The sequence below is a fragment of the Lampetra fluviatilis genome, chromosome 13 (genome assembly GCF_964198595.1).
Source record: "Lampetra fluviatilis chromosome 13, kcLamFluv1.1, whole genome shotgun sequence".
Taxonomy (NCBI): Eukaryota; Metazoa; Chordata; class Hyperoartia; order Petromyzontiformes; family Petromyzontidae; genus Lampetra; species Lampetra fluviatilis.
Window position 1 is genome coordinate 14,628,549 of NC_136287.1, and position 23,437 is coordinate 14,651,985.

A 23,437-nucleotide genomic window follows, 5' to 3' on the forward strand; every position below is an offset into this window, starting at 1 on the left:
GACACTGTGTGAGTGTGTGTGTGACACTGCGTGGCTGTGTGAGTGTGTGTTGCTGGTGTTCAGCTACGTGAGCTATTTGTTTTTATCAGATGCCCCCTTCCCCCCCCTCCCTTCCCCCCCTCCCTTTCAGGTGAGCGGCGGGCAACACGCCGGGGCCGCGTGCCCCGGCGCAGTTTCGCCACCGCGACCACAACCTCCCCAACCAGTTCTGGGCCGGCGGGGCAACATCCCAACACGACAAACCTCCTCGTCCTGCTGCTGCCGCTGCTGCTGCTTACATAACGAGCGCCACTCTTATGCATCAGGCGCCACCCAGCACGCTCGTCGGCCCCGCGAGGTGGCGGAGGAAGCCGTCCCAGTGACAGGGAACTCCTCGCCCCCCGCCCACCCACGGGCGCACGGAGTCGCGAGTCGGAGCAGTGCTCGCCAGGCTCCCCGTCGCCATGGCTCCCGGTCGCCTTGGACCCCCCGTGCTCCTGGTCCTCCTCCTCGTGCCGCTGCTGTTCTCGTCTCGCGCCGATGGGGCCCCCGCTGCCGCCGCGGTCCCCGGCGCCCCGGGCCCCCCGCGGCAGGCCAACGACTCGGGCTGGTCCGTGGAGTCGGGGCACGGCTCCCTGCCGGGCCACACCAAGGTGCCCAAGGGCGACTGGCGCCTCAGCGTCCTCTCCATCGACTACAGCGCCGTGCAGTACCCGCTCGAGGTCACGCTCTGGATCATGCTCGCCTCCATCGCCAAGATCGGTGCGTGCGTGCGCCCCACCGCGTCATCGCCTCCTCCCTGCTGCCAGGTCTTCGCCTCCCTCCCTCTACCAGATCACCACCTCCTTCCTTCTACCAGATCACCAACTCCCTCCCTCTACCAGATCACCACCTCCTTCCTTCTACCAGATCACCAACTCCCTCCCTCTACCAGATCACCACCTCCTTGCTTCTACCAGATCACCAACTCCCTCCCTCTACCAGATCACGATCACCTCCTTTCCTCTACCAGATCACCAACTCCCTCCCTCTACCAGATCACCACCTCCTTCCTTCTACCAGATCACCAACTCCCTCCCTCTACCAGATCACCACCTCCTTGCTTCTACCAGATCACCAACTCCCTCCCTCTACCAGATCACCACCTCCTTGCTTCTACCAGATCACCAACTCCCTCCCTCTACCAGATCACGATCACCTCCTTTCCTCTACCAGATCACCAACTCCCTCCCTCTACCAGATCACCATCACATCCTTCCTTCTACCAGATCACCAACTCCCTCCCTCTACCAGATCACCACCTCCTTGCTTGTACCAGACCATCACCTCCTTGCTTCTGCCAGATAATCACCTCCTCCCTTCAGATAGATAATTCCCTTCTCTATTTGACAGAGCTCGCAGCAGTTTTACAGCCAACACCTGACCTCCAGAGACCCACGACCAATCCGGTTGATGCCATCTCTTCCTTCCTTCTGCCAATTTCACAGCGTTAGCTGATCTTTCCACCACGCTCGCGTTATCCTCGACCAAGATGGCTTATATCGTTTGAGCGGAGTAGATTCTTCTAATTCGATTTGGAAATCAAACAGTGGATGATCTCTCCTCCTTGTAATGGGGGGGGGGGGCTCTGTTCCTTGTTGCTGCACTGCACTCGGCCGGACCCGCGGTGTTCGTAGTCGTGAGCTCTTCCCCTGAGCATCGGGCGATGAGACGGAAGGCTGCTAGCGATGTGGTTGTTATTCGTTGTTGCCCCATTGCCTTCGTGAGGCGCGCTCCGCTTACTCGTGTGGTGACGAGCCATGCTCTTCACTTTTGCCATCGCGAGTGTGAGCGCGCCTGTGTGTGTTAGCGCGCCTGTGTGTGTTAGCGCGCCTGTGTGTGTTAGCGCGCCTGTGTGTGTGTGTGCGCCTGTGTGTGCGTGCTGTGTGGTAGTGTAGCGCTTAGCGCGCTGTGCTACGATCCTGGTGACCGGCAAATATCAGTGACGATTATCTGAACCGGTAATGGGCCTCCCCTAGGTCGACTCGGCCTCACACGAGTACCTGGTGCGGTGTGTGTAGACATCGCCTCGGGGGGGACCTCAGGCGGCCAGGCGTGGTGCTGGCCACCAACACTCCCCTCGTGTGCCGTGGCAGCCTTCATAGGTGCTCGTTAACAGCACTTGCCCCAAATGTCAGTTACAGTCTATACGGGGGATCTTTGTCTTTGTTGAGTGCCCACCACAATAGGCAGGCGGAGAGTTGTAAGCCGCGAAGGGATCGCCGTGTGGATCGGGTGCAGGCAGCCTGCAACGCGCCTTGATGCGCGCTGCAGATCGTGAAGTCACGCGGTGAACAGATCTCAGGGGCAGGCTCATGTGAGGTCAACTCGAGTTGAAGAAGAAGATTTTAAAATGTGAAAGACCATCACATGTGGACGGCACGTCGTGAATTATAATACGGTACGAAACCGCGGCCACCCAAATAAAAACAAAACAAGTAAGACAATGTTTCGATTTAAAGCTTTCGTAACTGCAGGGATTCATCTTCTCGGTTCTTTCGGTAAAGTCACGGAGAAGGGAAATAATAAAATAATACAAATAAAACATAATAAAATAATTCTCACGACGTTTCGGCCACAACGCAAGCAGCCGTCCTCAGGTGAAGACCAGGTCTGTCGGGGAGACAGCGTCTGACAGCGTCTGATTCAGACCTGGTCTTCACCTGAGGACGGCTGCTTGCGTTGTGGCCGAAACGTCGTGAGAATTATTTTATTATGTTTTATATTTATTATTTTATTATTTCCCTTCTACGTGACTTTACCGAAAGAACCAAGAAGAAGTAAGACAATCACCGTCCCGTTTTTGACTCATCTCATCAGCCCCGTGGCCTTCTGGCAATGAATGCTTGCAGCTGCATTTGTTCGACGCAAGAAAAACTGGCGACTGGTTTCGACACACACAGTGCGGGAGAACTGCCATGAGGTCATTGGCAAGGACCCCCCCCCCCCCCCCCCTCTGTTAGATGAGGGTCCTCGTTGGACAGGACCCTCTATGGCGCACGGCTGGGGACTCCCGGCTGTGCGGTGTGCCCCGGTACCCCCGGAGAGACTCCCACCCGCTAGAAACAATGTCGACACTCCATCAGGGCAGCCTGCCCAGTGCTGCCCTCTCCGTGTGCTCCACTCTCACCGACTGGGGGTGGGGGGGTACCTGCAGCAGCACGGCGCAGCCTCCCGTTTGCTTAGCGGCGTCTGTCGCCATGGCGCCCATTGCGCTCCACGCTTCGCGCTGGAAGCCGCGCGCGTTGAGGCCACGTGTGGCTGCCAGTGTCACGTGGTGCTGGGGGAGAGAGGCATTGTCGTGGCACGTGACGCGTCGACGGTAAACAATGAGCGGCGCACGCGGCACGCTCGCGCCTGCAGTGGTCACGCTCCAAGTTCAATGAATGGGGGGGGGGGGGGGTCACTGCCTGTCGGACGACACGGAAGTCGTCACGAAAGGGACTGACGATTTGGTTCCAGCGTCTCCCTCGAACCGCTGCTGGGCCGCTTGAGGGGTCACCCCACGGCGTGACGAGGTCCTCAGAGTCACCCCCCGTGTCACCCCCCCCCCCACCGTGTTACGATCCCTGAGGTATTTTTACATCTTCCTGGGTTTCACTCCACACGCCGCGTACATAAACTACAACCGGCAGATGTGTTCATGAAAAACGGTTTTGCGCTGGGTGGGATCGCATGCGCAGGACGGGGGAGGAGGGCCGATTTGTGGGGCAACCGTGGAGCGCTCTGCACTAGTCGGGCCACCCGCGGGGAGGCCCACGAGGTGCCCCGTGGGATACCGCGAGGGGCGATCTGGGAGATGGTTCGTGTGTCCGCTGTGCAGCAGCTGTGAGATCGTGGCACTGGGTAGATCGCGCTGGCGGGGTGCGGTGGTGGTGCCGCGGTGGCTAGGAGATGTTAACTGCCTCGCCTGGCTTGCAGGAGGTCGTGGGTTCGATCACGACCCTGACGATGCCTGCTGTTGCATATTTGGAGTTTGCTTTTAGAACATGCGTTCAGAATATTTGGCTGCTATAAATTTCCACGTGATAAGCCACTTCGTTAAGCTATCATTTTTGTCCAGGTGGCTTCTGAAAAAAGCAACTAAAAAGCTCAGTGGGCCTAACCTGGCAAAATAAAACATAATTTAGTTGTAGACATCTTGATCCTTTGTCAGTACACTGCTGTGTGAAGGCCTCCTCATGCTGTATCGGCGAAGAGAGTTGCTTGACTCTACTTCAGCTTGCCGCTCAGTGCTGGTTGTTGACGTGGGGGAGAGGCCCAGTCCCGGTGCTGATATCACTCGGCAGTCCAACTCAGGTGGCCGGGTTCATAACGCAGCGCGCCAACCACTGCAGATCCACCCTTTCCACGCGAAAATCGCTCTTTTAAACAACTGGGGGGGGGGGGGTGAAGCCTCGATAACAATGTCTACATTGGCCTTCAAATGAGTCAGATAGTCCGACGGTGGACTATCTGTTTGCTTAAACACGTGAATATTATTCATCCTTGATCGTTTCTGCGTGGATTAAATATCGGCCGTTCTATAGGATTCGGGGGGGGGGGGGGGTGGTGCGTCAGTCGTATGTACGCAGGTGGGGGGGGGGGGTGTAAAAAGTCCGCGTGCGTACAGGGAGGGTGGCAGGGGTGAAGTGTTGACAGATTGTCGCGTTTCCTACTCAATGGATGGCCCCTAACGGCGGCGAGGGCTGTGCGCGGTCTGGTGCAGGCTTCCACCTGGCGCGGCCCATCTCCACCTTCGTGCCCGAGAGCTGCCTGCTCGTCATCATGGGCCTGCTGGTGGGGGCCGTCATCCGCGTGGCCCACCCGCCGCAGCTGCCCTCGCCCGACCTCGTGTTCGGGGTGGACGCCTTCTTCCTCTACCTGCTGCCCCCCCTCATGCTCGACTCGGGGTACTTCCTCCCCACTCGCCAGTTCATGGATAACATCGGGACCATCATCAGCTACTCGGTGTTTGGCACCCTGTGGAACGCGCTCAGCATCAGCCTCTTCCTCTTCGGCATCTGCCAGGCGAGTCCTCGAGTTCACGTTTGTTTTGTCTAACCACGCGGAGATTCCAGGAGGGTCGAGAAGAGTCCAGGAGAGTGTCGTTTGCGAGAATCGCCGCACTAAGAACATCTGAGATGGAACTGAGAGGTGATGCCGTGTTCCACGCTCAAACTGTAATTGTCTAAACGCCAGAAATATATTTTGAAACATAAAACGCCAATGATGAGGATTTAAATCATCACAGTTTGGCATTGCTTTACTGTCTAGTTTGTTGTCCTTACCGCGCACCTCGAAGTTCAAGATACATTGCTGGTATCTACAGTGAACTCGAACTACCACCGTTTCCACCATGCAAACGTGACCCAACCTCGGCCCAGGTCTATGAACACACCGTGCAGTCTCCTGCAAACAAAATCGATTCCCGCCACCCGAACACAGATTGCCCAGACCCTGCCCGGGTCGAACCCAGCCAGGTGCGACCCGCACGGGTGCCGACCGGACAGCGAGGGCGGCGTGTGCAGCACCCGGCCATGGCCGCGGTGACCGCGTGGCGGGGTCCGTCGAGCGAGGACGTCGTGACGCCTCCCACGTGACTGGGCTTGGCGTCCACATCGACTCGGCTCGCTGCGGGAGGCGCGACAGCGGAGAGGCGGGTGCCCTGATCGGGTCTCGCGTTACCGGATTGAGATGTCGTTGTGTGCCCATATCCTCGTCGTTGGATGAACGCACGTCACGCTACCCACAGAACCACACCGCCGCTTGCTCCGCACTGCCGGCGGGCCGTACGAGTGACGCCGCTCCGTTTAAACCCACTCACAGTACATTCTCACAGACGCACGTTACACAATCGATCTTTACACAAAGATAACACAACAATACTAAACACCCAGACGAGGAAAAATGGGAAAAACCGTGACAAAATCACAGTAACTTTAATATGTGGTACCCGAGTGACATAGCGTGTCCTGACTAAACGAGGTGGAGTGACGCGTCACGAGGTGCCCCCCCCCCCCACGCGGTAATTGCGTCCCTCGTGGTGCCGCAATCCGTGACAGCGAAACGCCGTGGGGAGGTGGGGGGGGAGGGTGGGGGGGAGGGTGGGGGGGGTGGGGAGAGTGGAGGGGTGGGGAGAGTGGGGGGGAAGGATGGGGGGTGGGGAGGGTGGAGGGGAGGGTGGGGAGAGTGGGGGGGGATGGGGGTGGGGAGGGTGGGGGAAGAGTGGGGGGGAAGGTGGAGGGGGAGAGTGAGGGGAGGGTGGGGGTGGGGAGAGTGGGGGTGAGAGTGGGGGGACTGGTGGGGGGAGGGTGGGGAGGGTGGAGGGGGAGGGTGGGGGAAGAATAGGGGGTGGGGGTGGGGGGTGGGGAGGAGGGTGGGGGGGAGGGGCTCTTGTGTCATGGTGGAAATTTTATACTGCGTGGAGGTGTTGGGAAACGTCACAATTCTGACTAATGGCCTGATGAAGCTGGTTGCTGTAACCACCAGCGAAAGGCCATAGCCGAATTGTGAATGTTGTGGGTTTACTCTCCAACACACAAGCGGTGTGCTGCACTCGAAACTAATTGGCACGTTTTCTTTATGTGACAAACCTTACTAATTGATCAGACCCCCAAAAAAAACCTTTCTTGTGGATAATATCGGTCGCGACAGCCTACCACTACTGACAGCATGTTAAATTCTCCACCACTGACGGAATCGCGAGAGGCGCTTGTTTGGAGGCGCGGTTTTTTGTTCGCTGCTCGCCCCGAGGGCCGCCCGGCCGTGGCCGTTTCCGCCAGATCCGCACGCGGTTGTTGGGCCACCCTGCCATCGATTTGCAGCGCCAAGTCTGCCCAAAGAGCGTGAGGTCAGGAGTATGGCGATGATATGTGTTGCTACGTTTGAATCTCTATATGCACCTTCTCCGTGAGTCCAAATACTTTGTTGAACCAAAATAAAAAATCAACGAGTGTTTGACATTTAGAGAGAAACCAGATTGCTCGGAGCGAACCTTCACAGCTCCGCAGACGATTACAGATGCAACTCGGAGCGTCTTAAAACGAGTGAGTGTCAACGTGCGTCCTCCCACGCAAGGATCGTGGGCGTAAGAGACGATTTTAATCGACGATTCGTCGCGACTGCGACGCTTTGCTGATCCTCGCCCCTAACGCGGCTCCGCGTGCAGATCTCCGTGTTCAACCTGGACGACATCCCCATGCTGCAGCTGTGCATGTTCGGGAGCGTCATCTCCGCCGTCGATCCGATCTCCGTCATCGCCGTCTTCGAGCAGATCCAAGTGAACGATCAGCTGCAGACGCTCGTGTTCGGGGAGTCGCTGCTGAACGACGCCGTCACCGTGGTGAGCGCCCGCGCCTCCTCGCGCCGCACCCAGACAACCGCGCTCATCGGAGGTGCGGGGGGACGAACAAGCAGCTCTAGAGACACATTACTTTGCAATCTCGTGCGTACACAATGCAGGTAGTGGGGGGGGGGGTCCTTAAAAGACCCGCACATAAACGTAGTGTAACATAAAATATGCAATTTATAAAGAGTCTGAACGCAACTCAAAATCGTCGCTCGGCCGAGAGTCGCAAGACTCTGCGGTCGGTCCGCTCGTGCGGCTTGGCCGTGGCATGTTCCGTAAGTCCGGGGACCAAGGAGAAGAACGAGGAGTAGACGGTGGTGGTGGCGGTGGTGGCGGTGGTGGCGGTGGTGGCGGTGGCGGTGGCGGTGGTGGCGGTGGTGGCGGTGGCGGTGGTGGTGGTGGCGGTGGTGGCGGTGGTGGTGGTGGTGGCGGTGGTGGCGGTGGTGGTGGCGGTGGTGGCGGTGGCAGTGGTGGTGGTGACGGGGGTGGTGGTGGTGGCGGTGGTGGCGGTGGGAGGTTGTCAGCGCGGCTCTTGGAAGCCGCTGCCTGCAGACCGCGCAGCAGCCGCGGGATCTGGCGGAGGGTGGAGAGCGTTGTCGCGGTGCTGTGGTGGCATCGGCAGCGTCGGCTATGAGGACATCTCGACGTCGATGAGCGTGTCGGCTGCCTTGCGTGGAGTGTCGCGGACGGCGTGGCACGGCGGGGTGGGGGCGAGCGCAGCACGCGGCGCTCGAAGTGAGAGCGCCGCGTGCTGCGCTCCCGCGATGCCCGACGGGAGACTATCCTCTTTGGTTTTGTCGGTAAAGTCACGGAGGTAAAACATTATTTATTTATTTTACCTACGTGACTTTACCAAAAAAACTAAGAGTCTGAATCCTTGCAGTCACGAAAACTTCAAATCTAGAATCAACGGGAGACTCTGCGGGGCCCGTGCACCTCGACCGTTGACTTCTCCGTCTCCCCCCCCCCCCCCCCCGCTGCCGTGCAGGCGCTGTACCAGCTCTTCCTGGAGATGTGCGACATGCAGAAGGTGCTGGGCATCGACGTGGCGGTGGCGATCCTGAGGGTGGTGCTGTGCGGCTTGGGCGGCATCGTAGTGGGGCTCTTCTACGGCTTCCTGGCGGCGTTCGCGTCGCGCTTCACGCACCGCGTGAGCGTCCTGGAGCCGCTCTTCGTCTTCCTCTTCGCCTACCTGGCCTACCTCACCGCCGAGATGTCCAAGCTCTCCGGGATCATGGCGTGAGTACGAGTCGCGCGGCGTAGCGGCGCGGGAGATGACCGTGGCGAGCGCGCGATGAGTCTCCGTGGTGCGGAGTTGACGTGGGAGCTGGGAGCCAGGGGTCGGTCACCTCCGTGCGTCCCTCCATTCTGTTCGCCGTTCGCGCGCAGGGGCCGAATTGTGGGCGGCGGTTTGAGTCACCGGCGAGAAAGTCGACGCGAGGTCGTCACTGTGTTCCATAGAACGTCAGTCGTAGCGAGAGAACGTGAGGTTTGGCAGGATACCTCGATAAGCGGGATGATGGAGCAAAGTAAAATCTGCGTGCAACGTCAAATGAAAGACGTACAATGGAACCGCAACAAGGTGTGGGGTTTTTAGAATGATTTATACGGGAGAGTAAATACAAATCGACCATTTCCTGCTGGCGTTATGAATGCTCCATCGTCAGTAATCCGTCCAGTTACTTCGGGCCAGGGCGTCACAAGGAGAGAGGCGAATGTGTCGCGGAACTGCAGTTTGATGGCAGGTGGAAGCAACCGATTACAAGGGGCGTAACGTCGCCAGATCCTTGCACGCAATAAAACCCAGGCAGGCTTCTCAGTCAGCCGAAGTCGAGAAAAACTGCACAGTGTCCTGCGGCGACGTTGAACGCAACACCCGGCACGGGGTCTCGATACAAATCAGCTCCTGCCGCCGGACACGGGCTCACTGCCACGCGAGCAAATGAGCTCGCCCGGAAGGTCGCGTTCACCACATTGCGCCGGTTGACGCGGCCCGGTCGGAGCGCGCTCGCCACTTGTTGCGTGGGTTCGCGGTCTGAAGCTGACAGGCCACCCTGGTTAATAATAGCGCGAGTGAGAATGTTAACCATGAAGTGCTATGCACCATCAATTTCGCATCTTCATCAAAGATCCCTGTGATGTCGTTCAAAGAAGAGAAGGCCATTGTGTGCGCACGAAGTTGCGCCGCGTGCGGACGCGACGGGGAACGGCGCGGGGCGGAGTGGCCGCTCGGTGCTCACGTGGCAGTGGCCCTGCCCACGTGACCCACGCCGCGCAGGTGGCAATTTGTGGCGGTCCCTCCACACAGGCAGCCTCTTTATCCTCTGCCAACGACCCCATCCCAAGTGCCTGTTATTTGATTTGAACCCGCACAGCTCGCTGGCGTCGCAGTGCCCAGTGCGTGGGTAATTACATTTTGATTTGTATTCTTTGTGTCTTTCGGTAAAATCACGGACATAGGTTCAAAGAAAATAACAAAAAAGAACAAGTACAAAAGTAAACAACGGTAGTTTTTTGTTCTTTTTGTTTGTTATTTTCTTTGAACCTATCTACGTGACTTTACAGAAAGACCCAAAGAATATGAATTTAACTACATTTTGATTTTAAAAAATTGTCCCTTTTTCCAATTCATTGCAATTGTTTCGCAACTGCGATCTTGCCGTGATATGAAGAATAAATTTGTAAATCTCACAGAGAGGAACAGATGTTGTTGCATTGCGGCCGCATTGTTTGAAAGCGTTTTCAGTGCAGGGGTCGCACTGCCCACGCGCCATGCGATGAGATCATTTCACGAAAGTCAAACCCCGATATCGTCAACGCTCAGAGCTGGAGTTTAGACAAACAAAGTGCAAACGCACATTTGACATGGTGGCTTTTTGGCAAGCTATTGGTGGCTGGATGGAGACCGCCAACGGACTGCACTGGAGCACTGCGTGACATCGTGGAAGTCTGCCTGGGCTCACCACACCCAGGGCCAACAGCGGCGTGTGCTGGCTGTGACTTGCCGAGGCAAGCCGGCAGCCTCGCAGGCGGTGTCTGTGCGAGAGACGCTGCGGTGGTCCGGCTCGAGGCTCGCCAGGAGGTGTGTGGTGGAAGATGCCTTCCTCGTTGGTGCTTTTGGGATTTCCCATCTTGGCGACTGAAGCCTCCTCCCCTCGCACCCTTGCCAGTTGCGTTCGCTCACAGCGGCTCAATATAATCCAAGTTTACACTCAGTAATCACGCGCGTCGTTGTGGGGAAGGTAATTCTCGAAGCGATGATAGCAGACAAAGCGCACTTTCACGTCCTCCGCACGCGCAAGTTAGGAGGACGATCCACAGACCGCGTGGTGCATATTCCAGACGGACACCCTCCCTCTGTGTGACTCTCCCACAGGAAGCAAACAGCAACTCTGTTTTCTTTGTTACTTGATTAGTTTGTGACTCTACGAGTTTGCTTTGTTGTGCCGGAGCTGTGACGTGTTTGTTCAGACGTTTGTGAATGCTGCTGCCCGTAACGTCAGGGCCCACGTTGGTGACTGATCAGCAGCCACTCCTTGCTGAAGATATTAAACTTGTATTCGTGCCAAGTCTTTCTCTCTAAGACAAACAATACTGGGAAACTCTGATCTAAAAGGCATACAGACTAAAACTGATTAATTGTTTATTTTTTCACTGGACTGTATGCACAATCCCTCATCTCGAACTGAGTATTGCTAATTCGACTCATCGACGCAGCGACCCTTTAAGGATGTCCGGTTCACGTTGTGGTAGCAGTGCTCAGAGCAGTCGTGATGTTTGCTGCAATCTCTTTGCCAAACACAGTCTTCTCGTGCAGGGCTTGGTGAATTGGGGCGTCACGGTGGCGAGGAGATGTTAACCACCTCGCCAGGTATACAGGAGATCGTGGGTTCGATCTCGACCCTGACGCCTGCTGCTGTCTATTTGGAGTTTGCATGTCTCTCTCCCTGTGGTGGTGTGGATTTTTCTCCCGAGTCGTCCGGCTTTTCACTCCACATGTATAAACACGCGCGTTTAGACTATTGGGCTACCGCTATAAATGTCCACGTGACAAGCCACTTCGTTGAGCTCTCATTTGTGATCGCCAGGTGGCTTCTGAAAAAAGAGCTCGACAGCTCAGTGGGCCTTACCTGGTTGAAATAGAATGGCAACCTTCGCGATCTCCTCTCGGCCACTCACGTGACCCGACCGCTGGGCCACTCACGTGACCCCTCCGCTTGGCCTCTCACGTGACCAGACCGACCGCAATCGTCGCGATGGCACCGCGCGGGTCGTAAACCGGTGACGCCAAGCGGACGACGACGGCGGTGGCTGCAAGCGCCGTGCTCCTGTGACGATCCCTGTTTTCTCATTCACCTTTGAACATCTCCGCGTACACGAGTCGCCTGCGTCCGAGGCGGGTAATTGAGAAAGCAACGTAAGAGAACAATGGCCGTGTTTGTTTCTACCCGCGCAGCTCGAGGGTCTTTTTGTTTCGGCCCGATGCCATCGCTCGATATCGCGCCAATTGCGTGGAAAGTTCCGTCTCGTTGACGTAAGTGTACAGTAGTCGTGCCCATTGTGAGCCTTGGCTTCGAGCCAACGGGACCCAACAGACGAGAATAAAACTGCGCACGCACCGGGAGATGCCCGGGCCTCGGTGTGGGACCTGCGCACGAACCCCGAGTGTCCGCCCTCATAGCGCCCCCCGACATCTGCCATGGGGCCACATTCTCTACGACTTTACGGGACCAACAATGTCCCGGTGGCACAGACAAACGGCTGCTTGTTCTGAGACGAGGGAACGAGCGGCTCTGTCATCCGAGGCGCGTCAGCATGATGACGACATGATGACGACACAATGGCGATGCGTCTATAATCGCCACCACCACCACCGCCAGAGGACTAGAACAACAACAACCACAACCACAACAACCACAAGGCTCCGTGTGCTGCACACAGTTCACCTTTGCATGGCAATCACGCGAACTCTGTCACTCCTCAGAGTTGGAATCTCCTGACACAATCCGCGATGTCGCGAGTGCGGAAGTCACAGACGATCGATCTGTCAGGGATGATCTTGTGGGTCGCTGAGCGGTGGTGGTGAGGTGTGGTGGTGGTGGTCAGGTGTGGTGGTGGTGGTGGTCAGGTGTGGTGGTGGTGGTGGTGGTGAGGTGTGGTGGTGGTGGTGGTCAGGTGTGGTGGTGGTGGTGGTCAGGTGTGGTGGTGGTGGTGGTCAGGTGTGGTGGTGGTGGTGGTGGTCAGGTGTGGTGGTGGTGGTGGTCAGGTGTGGTGGTGGTGGTGAGGTGTGGTGGTGGTGGTGGTCAGGTGTGGTGGTGGTGGTGGTCAGGTGTGGTGGTGGTGGTGGTCAGGTGTGGTGGTGGTGGTGGTCAGGTGTGGTGGTGGTGGTGAGGTGTGGTGGTGGTGGTGGTCAGGTGTGGTGGTGGTGGTGGTGGTCAGGTGTGGTGGTGGTGGTGGTCAGGTGTGGTGGTGGTGGTGGTCAGGTGTGGTGGTGGTGGTGGTCAGGTGTGGTGGTGGTGGTGGTGAGGTGTGGTGGTGGTGGTCAGGTGTGGTGGTGGTGGTGAGGTGTGGTGAGGTGTGGTGGTGGTGGTGGTGAGGTGTGGTGTGGTGGTGGTGATGAGGTGTGGTGAGGTGTGGTGGTGGTGGTGAGGTGTGGTGGTGGTGGTGGTCAGGTGTGGTGGTGGTGGTGGTGAGGTGTGGTGAGGTGTGGTGGTGGTGAGGTGTGGTGAGGTGTGGTGGTGGTGAGGTGTGGTGAGGTGTGGTGTGGTGGTGGTGAGGTGTGGTGGTGAGGTGTGGTGGTGGTGAGGTGTGGTGGTGGTGTTGGTGGTCAGGTGTGGTGGTGGTGAGGTGTGGTTGTGGTGGTGAGGTGTGGTGGTGGTGGTGGTCAGGTGTGGTGGTGGTGGTGGTGAGGTGTGGTGGTGGTGGTGGTCAGGTGTGGTGGTGGTGGTGGTGAGGTGTGGTGAGGTGTGGTGGTGGTGGTGGTGTGGTGGTGGTGGTGAGGTGTGGTGAGGTGTGGTGGTGGTGGTGAGGTGTGGTGGTGGTGGTGGTGAGGTGTGGTGGTGGTGAGGTGTGGTGAGGTGTGGTGGTGGTGAGGTGTGGTGAGGTGTGGTGGTGGTGGTGGTGAGGTGTGGTGGTGAGGTGTGGTGGTGGTGGTGAGGTGTGGTGGTGGTGTTGGTGGTCAGGTGTGGTGGTGGTGGTGAGGTGTGGTTGTGGTGGTGAGGTGTGGTGGTGGTGGTGGTGGTCAGGTGTGGTGGTGGTGGTGGTGAGGTGTGGTGAGGTGTGGTGAGGTGTGGTGGTGGTGGTGAGGTGTGATGAGGTGTGGTGGTGGTGGTGAGGTGTGGTGGTGGTGAGGTGTGGTGGTGGTGAGATGTGGTGAGGGGTGGTCTGTCTGTGCTGGAGTCTGCCTGCCTGCTGTGCGTTTGCTGGCGTCCTGCACAGGTGCAGCTGCTCAAGGGGCCAGGAGCTGTTGTTGGTGGGGCCGGTTCTCCGCTGTGTGACATCAATACGGCTCCCAACTTCGAGGGCCCGCTCGCAGAAGAATCATCTTCTCGGTGTTAATGCGAAGCCGCGGGTCTGAGTCGTGTTTGACGTCGGTCTCTCCCTGCCGCCAGCATCGTGTCGAGTGCGGTCCTCATGCGGCCGTACGTGGAGGCCAACATCAGCTACAAGTCCCGCACCACGATCCGCTACGCCGTGAAGACGCTGAGCAGCGTGAGCGAGACGCTCATCTTCATGTTCCTGGGCGTCTCCACGGTGTCGGCGCGAGGCCACGAGTGGAACGGGGCCTTCATCTGCTTCACGCTCATCGCCTGCCTCAGCTGCCGCATCGTCGGTAATCCTCCTCCTCCACTCCTCCTCCCTCCTCCTCCTCGTCCTGCCGAGCGCCAGCTTCGCCGCAGCCACCGACGCAGCATTGCCGGGTGCCACCGGGTGCCACCGGGTGCCACCGGGTGCCACCGGGTGCCACCGGGTGCCACCGGGTGCCACCGGGTGCCACCGGGTGCCACCGGGTGCCACTGCCTCTATCGTTTTGTTGGCGGCCGTGGCCGGCCGGCTGAGCGTTAGAGCGAGCGGCTCGCGATCGGGAAGGTTGCGAGTTCACACCCCACGGTTGAGGGTTGACTCGGCCCATCATCCCTCTAGGGTCTATACAATTGATACTACTTTGTGGGGAAGTTACTCAGCAGTGGTTGTCCAGCGCTACCATAGGAATATGGAATTTCTACGACTGGTTCTGCAGGGGATGAGAAGCGCATCGATGCTCAATTGAGTGTGAGTCACTTTGTCCTTTAATTCTAGATTTGAAGCTTTCGTGACTGCAAGGATTCATACTCTTTGGTCACGTAGGTAAAACATAAAATTAATGAAACAACTCAATTAAATCACGACGTTTCGGGCGCAACACAAGCGTCCTTCTTCAGGTGGGGACAACGTAGCGAAAGCACAACCGCTGAAGTGTGTCCTTTCTCTACCGACTGCTGAATCGTAGAACTCCCCGTGAATGTAAGTGAATGTAAGTGAATGTAAGAGAATGTGTTTTAATGTACGTGAATGTATGTAAATGTACGTGATTTGTAGGTGAATGTGAGTGAATGTAAGTGAATGTATGTTAATTTAAGTGAATGTATGTGAATGTAGGTGAATGTAAGTGAATGCATGTTCATTTAAGTGAATGTTTTCGCGTCAGCTTCTCCATGTGACAGTGACCCCTGTGAGCTTGTACAGCTTCATCAGCTCAGCTCACGCCACATTCCTGAATGGGCGTTCTGATCGTGGGAGTGAAGTGGAGTGCCCGGAGAAACCCCCCCCCCCCCCCCCCCCCCCACGTGTGAAGAGTTACCACAGCGTGGTGGGCAGCTCGCTTGCCCCGCCGCCAAGCCAGGAGCATCGCTCGCGACGAAATCGCTCAAACGGCACGCACCGACGAACGCGCGTAACGAGTGACGCGCGCCCGACGGAGCCGTGTCTCCCCCGCGCGCGGTGTGCAGGAGTGCTCGTCATCACGTACATCACCAACAAGATGCGACTCGTGCCGCTGGGCATCAAGGAGCAGTTCGTCATCGCCTACGGCGGCCTGCGCGGCGCCGTCTGCTTCTCCCTCGTCTTCCTGCTTCCCACCGACCCCTTCGTCCGCAAGTCGGTCTTCCTCACCGCCAGCATCGCCGTCATCTTCTTCACCGTCTTCGTGCAGGTGCTCGCCCACGACGCGGCAAGAGCGCGGCGGACTTCCCCGTCCGGCCTGTCGCGTGTGTCGAGGTCCACGTGGCCGCACGACGACCGTGGCTGACCGGGCCACTTCTCGAGTGCCCCCCCCCCCCCGCAGGCTGTGAGATTTCACGTCCACTGGACGCTCCCTCTGCTGAGCCCCCACCCACCCCCTCGTTTTATTCAAATCGCGCGTTAAGGCGCAACTGATTTTTTTGAATGGTGGTTTCAAATTTCTTGAATCCTTTGTATTGGCGTTTGGATGTTCTTGGTGTGAGCCTGTACGTGTGTGTGTTTTGTACGGCGCCTTGTGATCTCCGGGTGAAAGGCGCTTTAGAAGTGTAAATAATAATAATTGTTGTTATCGCGCTAAGTCTGCGTGTCCTGTGTTGGCTGATGGTGACGCGCACAGCGGTCCGAGCGCTCTGCTCATTCTGCTTCTCTCCCTTGGCACTGCCCCGCTTTGGAACTCCCTCCCATCGCTTCTCTCTCCCCAAGCTCTTCATGCATTAGTAGTGCTCCAGTCAGCAACAGTCTGAATAACAACATCACCACTTTGATGGTGCTGTTTGTTACTGGCCGCTTGGTATTTGTGGCCTGTGGGCCCTGTGGGTCGGGTCTTGTCCACAATACGCACCCGTGTTGCCCCTTTCGTCAAAGTTTCAAGTTGATTTTGTCTCACCGGCGGTGAACTCCAGAGACCAGGGTAGAGTATCACGTGCAAGTGACTTGGGTCAAGAAGATCAAGTATTGTACAGCAATTAAATACATAACAATCACAGCCAAAGCAACGAGACGGAACGCCGAATTTGAGCTTCCCTTGCTGGGTGAGGGCCTGCCCACACCGTGCGGGTCGTAGGGGCTATTTGGTCATACTTCACCACCCTGGTCGTGTCGAGTTGATGAATACAGGAAGCACGGATTTGAGCGCATAGAAGTACAGTACAATGATAACGACAGAATTTTGTGAATGCCTTAATCGTAATGGTAGTCAAGTTGAACATTTGTTAAAATGAATTAAAACACCCGGTGTTGTCCTGACTCTTAGGCCACCCAGTACGTGTACATACCCAGGGGATGGACGAGTAGCGCTCGACCGCTCACCCACTCGCCCGCCCACTCACCCGCTCACCCACTCACCCACTCGCCTACTCACCCACTCGCCCACTCACCCACTCGCCCACTCACCCACTCGCTCACTCGCTCACCCACTCATTCACTCGCTCACCCACTCGCCCACTCGCCCATTCGCCCACTCGCCCACTCGCCCATTCGCCCACTCGCCCACTTCCTCACCCACTCGCCCACTCACCCACTCACCCACTCGCACACTCACCCACTCACCTGCTCACTCATTCGCTCACCCACCCGCTCGCCCACTCACCCACCCACTCGCCCGCTCGCCCACTCACCCACCCGCCCGCCCACCCTCCTCTGCGCACAGGGCACCACTATCCGCCCGCTACTGCAGATGCTGGACGTGGAGCGGCGGTCGGGGCACGTGGCCACCATGGCGGAGGAGATCGCCATCCGGGTAACGGCGCGAGCACTCCGATGGTGGCCCCGGCCGCACCTCCCCCGCCTCGCGCTGTCTCGCCGGGGCCCGCGGCGCTCCGTTGTAAATGGAGGTGACGGATGCGTATCGCGTGGCAGGGTGTTAGACAACGCCGCCCCCGATTAACATAATTGGCTATGTACGTTCAACATACATAGATAATCTGAACAGATAATAACTAATTGATTGAACACAATTTGATGCAAGTATTGCCAGCATTGATGTTAACATCGTTATTATCCCCTCATGCGTGTGGGTTTTCTCCGGGCACGCCAGTATTTCCACGCTGAACACTTCTTAAAAAGGGAGTGGCGACACACCCTAGTGCAGGACCCTCCTGGAAAAAGTTGCCTCGATTAATGAGCGACATCATCACCCACGTTGCCGTCGGCCCTCTGCGGCGCAAAGTTGCATGGCATCGTCCAAGCTTCGCGTGCCGGCAGCTTTTAGAATCGATGGCCGCGTCGGATCCTCACGGCGCGCGTTGCCGCTGCCGCCCACCCCGACCCCAGAGTCTGGACCACCTGGTGATCGGCATGGAGGACATCTGCGGCCACTACTCCCACAACAACGTCAGAGAGAGGTGAGCCCCGCACGGCGGTTTCCTTGCGAGTGCCACCCGCGCCGCCAGCGCCGGCGTCTCTCGTCCGGCCGCCACCGACGTGCGCCGTCTGTGCTCAGGTTCGAGAAGTTCAACCGGAGGTTCCTGTGGCCCCTGCTGGTGCGCGAGGACGCGCACGAGGACTCGCACATCCTGGGCATGTACCGCAAGCTGGAGATGAAGCAGGCGATGCAGCGCATCGACATGTTCCGAGTGCCGTCCACAGCCTCCGTCCTGTGAGCATCGGAGCCGTGGCCCACGCTGGCCCCCACCCTGCCGAACCCCCACACTGCCCCCCCCCCCACACACACTGGCCCCCACCCCACACTGGCCCCCACCCCGCACTAGCCCCCACTCCACACTAGCCCCCACACTGGCCCCCACCCCGCACTAGCCCCCACTCCACACTAGCCCCCACTCCACACTAGCCCCCACCCCCCACACACTAGCCCCCACCCTGCCGAACCCCCACCCCACACTGCCCCCCCCCCCACACACTAGCCCCCCCCCCCGCACTAGCCCCCACCCCCACACACTGGCCCCCACCCCGCACTAGCCCCCACCCCACAATGGCCCCCACCCCACGTTCGTGTTGTGGATCAGAGGGGGGCGGCAATAATGCAGAGTAACATTCATTGTGAAACGTCGTTGTGTTTTGCTTCAATTGCGAATGCTTCGCTCTGCTCTTGACGTCTGCTGTGCCCGTGTTTGTTGGTGACAGGTGCCTGGAAGAGAGGTCGTCCGTTGTGTCTGGGCAGAGTGTGGATGAGCGGCCCAAGGACGTGTTTGGTAAAGACGATCGCATGAAGGACATCCGACGTCTCTTGAACAGGAGTCTCTACCGGCCCCGAAAGAGGGTAACGTGGCCTGGCCCCGCTGAGCACTCCCCTCCACGGCGAGACCTCCTCGCACCACACACTGACACAACAACATTCCCTTCATAGATTCTCAATTATAAAATAAATGTGGAGGGTTTTGAAACACCGGCACAGCAATTTCATTTCTTATTTACCCAAGGAACCCTCACCGAGTCTCAAGACTCTCAGGAGGACGATCCTGCATTGGGTTGTTTGGCCAATTGTAGGTAGGAAAAACCCGAAGTGCAATTGGGGGGCTAACACTCAGAGATCCACACGGATGGGTTCCTGAACACCCTTGTTGTATTGCCATCTCTGAGCCACGTCCCGCGATCTCCCAATCATTTATCCCAAAGTGCCGGGTCACACACGAGTGCCCACATGCGCGAGCTCTGTTTGGGTTAAGTGTTTGCTTTTGAGATGTTGGGCCCAGTCAGCTCAACTCACATGAATCAACCTGGGATGAGATGAGATCCAATGATAAAGTTAAGACGAAATAACTTTACTTCAGCATATGCAAGCAAATTTGTTGATCAACATCACTTACAAAAAAGGTTTCAGAATTTGTCCTGGTTAAGAATCTCTTTAAGAATCTCGATAAACACGGTTGGCTACGTATGGTGCGAAAGAAGTTAAACATATATACATACATACAATTTCGCAATCCAAACATGACCAACTCTCGTTTTGTCTGTAGAGAAGCTGGCTTAACGGGGCGCACCACTCACCCACGACACGCTGGCACAATTATAACTTCCTACAGCGAGCTCGTAGTTGCATCTCAAGTTTGCCACCGACCTCCCAATGTTTCCCCCACAGATATCGTCCTACAGCCGTCACTACCTGCCCACGGAGAGCCAGGAGACGGAGGTCTTCCTGCAGAACTCGAACCCTGAGCAGGTGGGTCACGTCCACGGGAGGAGACGCAGGCGCGCGGCCGGCGCGGTTGGCTGGCGTCGCTTTCTACCGCGGGGGGGGGGGGGCGGTGGTAAAACAAAAAAACTAAAATCTATTTTGGTCTTGCGTTGGAGGTAACCGAGTGAAGTGAAAAAAAGAATCGGTCAAAGAAATCCAGTTTTCGGATTGCCGCGCGTACGAAAATATCTCGCGGCAAACTTCAAAATCAGTTTAACACGGCTTTCGCGACCGACATAATCCATGATAGAGTTTTTTGAGTTCGATCGCGTAAATATAAATGTGTTATCGTTAAAGCCGCCACCATAAATGGGTTTACTCTCCAACACACCGGTGTGCTGTACTAGTGACGAATTGGCCACGCTCTGTTTACGTGACAACCCTTACTAGTTGGCTGTGTCGGGTGGTGGCGGGTTTAACGACACATTTATATATTTCTGTGATCTAACAGAGAAAACCTCGATTATGGAAACCTCACAGTCCTACCTTTGTTTAACAGGGAAACTCTGGCAGCGGCCGTGGCGAGATGCTGAGCACACGGCAGTTGCAAGCTGCTGACATTTTTATTGAAAAACGAGGGCACCCAGTGGGCAAAAGGTCACCGCTTCCTGACTTTCAGAACCGGCAGTCATCCCGAAAGTGGTTACCGGTTTAGCGGTCGTCGTTTACAACTCTGCTATGTACGAGAGAAAATTACTCACACAAGCAAATCTATACGCAGTGCGGAGAGGCACGGGGCAGCTACGGATATTGCTCTACAATCACATTCCGACCACTGTGTATATATAAATACCAAGACAAAGATCCCCCATGTAGCCTTAACAGACCGTAATGGCAAGTGCTGTGAGAGAACACCTATGAAGACCGGTGCGGCACCCGCCTTTGTCTCCCCAGTGGCGATGTTTACCTGGGGAGACCCAGGACCAGTTCAGATGTTCGTCACTGGCGTTGGCCGTGAGCAGGACTCGTACTCGGGTCGCCGGGTTGGTAGCGCAGCGTGCTAACCGCTATGCTACCGCTCCGCACACATACACACGAAGACAATATATTACATACACACTCATACACACTCATAGTCGCGCACCAGCTATGTGAGAGTTGACCTGCACGGGTGCCGATAACAAGGAATGCTTTTGGAATGTCGAACTGCCGTGTTTGAGGTCCACTGTGGGGAAACCCACGGCACGAAACGGAGTTCAGCCACAGGAAGTGTGATGCGATCTCCATCGGCCTGAAAAACCTGGTTCTGTCTGCCCGCCCGCCCGCCCGCCGACGTCAGCGGAGTCACGCGCGGCCACGAGTCGCGCAGGGGCAGGCGGCCCTCGCAGGCGGCCGTGAAAAGAGACGGGTGATACTCTTAGGTTGTTTCGGTAAAGCCACGTGGGTAAAAAATAATACAATTATTTGTATTATTACTTTTATTAATTTTAATTTGATTATTTTTCACCTACGTGACTTTACCGAAAAAACCTAAGAGTATGAATCCTTGCAGTCACGAAAGCTTCAAATCTAGAAGAGACGGGGTGGCGGTGCTTGTAGAAGGCGGGGGGGGGCACAGCCTCACTTTGTCAGCTGGAGGCGTCCCGCGAGTTACCGCTTCACCGGCTTGGCGGTCGCCAGTGTCTGGCACGCGGCTCTCTCTCGCCTCTGTCCCGCACTCTCTCGCGCTATTCGACGCGGGTGCTTGCGAGTGTGCGCCACGCGTTTGCGCGGAATTTTCAGCGAGTATAAACTGCGCTGAACTGAACCACGGCGCTATTATTGGCGAGCACTGAGCCGGCTGCTTTTGTGCCACTGTGCGGTTGAGAGTTTCTGTAAAAAGCAAAATCATCGAATGAAAAATAATAATAGGTTCTACACTTTCTGGTAATAAAACAAATAGAAACCTTTTGTAAGGAATCAAGTCTGCATTAACCACTCGTACCTGTGGTGAACATGCAAACTCATCATTTATGTCAACTTGCTGAAGCGGAAAAACCGCAACCACATTTTTCACGAGAGTTTATCGGCCGTATCCAGCCGCGTTGTGGAAGTGGGGGCACCGTGGCTGCTGCACCACTGGTGTGAGGCCATTGATCGTTATAACTGAGAGAGGTCCCAGGTTAGTCGCTCTCGCTCATGAGATGTACCAGCAAAGCGTTCATCTCCAGCTGCAGGTGAATGTCGTGAATCTCACAACCACTCCTTGTGCCACCACCCACAACCCCCACCCCTACCCACAACCACCACCCCCACCCCTACCCACAACCACCACCCCCACCCACAACCCCCACCCCTACTCACAACCACCACCCCCACCCACAACCCCCACCCCTATCCACAACCACCACCCCCACCCCTACCCACAACCACCACCCCCACCCACAACCCCCACCCCTACCACCCCTACCCACAACCACCATCCCCCCCCCCCCACCCCCGTGCAGCTGGAGCGGAGGCTGCGCCGCCACGGGACTCTGCCCGCGCGCTCCACGCGGGAGCCGCCCCACGTGCGGCCTCGCGCCGGTGAGCAGCAGCAGCAGCACCGCCACACACAGAGACAAAGATCCCCCGTGTAGCCTGCACAGACCGTTGCGACAAGCGCTGTGAGCGGCGAGAAGCAGCTAGCAAGGCCGGCACGGCACAGGAGACGGTGGTTGTAGTCACCACCACGCCCGGCCGCCTTCGTCTTCCAAGTTGCGATGCTTTCACACCGTTGAGACTGAGTCGAAACGAGGGGAGGCACAGCACCGGTTCAGATTATTGTCACTGGTGGTGGTGGTGGTGGCCGTGAACGAGAATCGAACTCCGGTGACCGCAGCGTAGCGCTAACCACCACTCCCCACCACCACCACTCCCCACCACTACTCCCCACCACCACAGCCACACAGCACTCACTGTGCGCTTTGCAACAATCACCTCTTCCACTGCAGACCAAGCACATACTATTTCTCAGTCGGCCTAGGTCCATCAACGCTTTGCAGTTTACTGCAATAAAGTTCAACACAATACGGGTGCCAATCTCGGTACAAATCATTTCCTGCCACCCGAACGCAAACGCCGGGCAACCCGGGCAGGTGGCAACCCTCGGCGATGGCCTCGAATGCAGCCGCCGCCACCGCCGTGTCTGTCACGACACTTTTTGTGTTTGCAGTTCACACCCTCGAGAGGTCAAAGGTCCTCCGGCCACGGAACGGACGAGACGAGTTGGACGGCGGAGGAGAAACGCAGAGCCTGGCGGGCCCGGCCACCTTCAGGATCGGCTCCTCCAACGCGAGCTCCGATGACGAAGCGGCCAATTCTGGGAACGAGGCGAGGGGCAGCAATGGGGCACATCGGCTCGCTGGGCGATCGAGCTCGCTGCTGCACAGGCCCCACACATAACGCACCCCGCGCATAGCGCACCACGCATAACGCACCACACATAACGCACCACGCGCATAGCGTACCCCGCGCATAGCGTACCCCGCGCATAGCGCACCCCGCGCATAGCGCACCCCACACAGGGCGCGTTCAGCTCACAGGAGGTCGCCTGCATCGAGACAGACGGCCCACTTCGTGCACATGGAATAGCAACATGCTTCTCGAGAAGCCCGGGTGAAATTGTGTTTTTTAATGTTTAGCTCCCAATATTTTGTAAGGACTAACTCGTGTCATTGTTTTATCTCAAAAAGCTGTTTATGTAGAACTGCTTTTTGTGTTTAGTGTGTTGTCCTCCCTCCACACCTTCAATTAGCACGGTTGGCTACGTGCGGTGCGAAAGAAATTCAACATTCATACAAGCGATATTAATGGTGGGGTTTTCTCTTATTATTTGGGTCTTAGATAGGTTCAAATTAATAACAAATAAAATGTTATTTTTTTATTTAATGTTTATTTTAATTTGATTAAGTTTAACCTATCTACGTGACTTTACCAAAAGACCCAAAGACGATGAATTCCTGCAGTCACGAAAGCTTCAAGTCGTCAAGGGTTTT

The 23,437-nt window shown here is 56.9% G+C and overlaps 1 protein-coding gene across 1 annotated transcript; it reads left to right on the plus strand.

Moving 5' to 3' along the window:
• Positions 1-443: 443 nt before the first annotated feature.
• On the plus strand, positions 444-22,844 carry LOC144935348 (sodium/hydrogen exchanger 2-like). Its single transcript, XM_078861908.1, has 13 exons — positions 444-741; positions 4,727-5,028; positions 7,169-7,342; positions 8,337-8,587; positions 13,960-14,180; positions 15,337-15,539; positions 16,998-17,087; positions 17,621-17,691; positions 17,790-17,945; positions 18,431-18,566; positions 19,386-19,466; positions 21,908-21,986; positions 22,615-22,844. The coding sequence occupies exons 1-13, from the start codon at positions 444-446 to the stop codon at positions 22,842-22,844; spliced, it is 2,292 nt and encodes a 763-aa protein (XP_078718034.1).
• Positions 22,845-23,437: the final 593 nt, after the last annotated feature.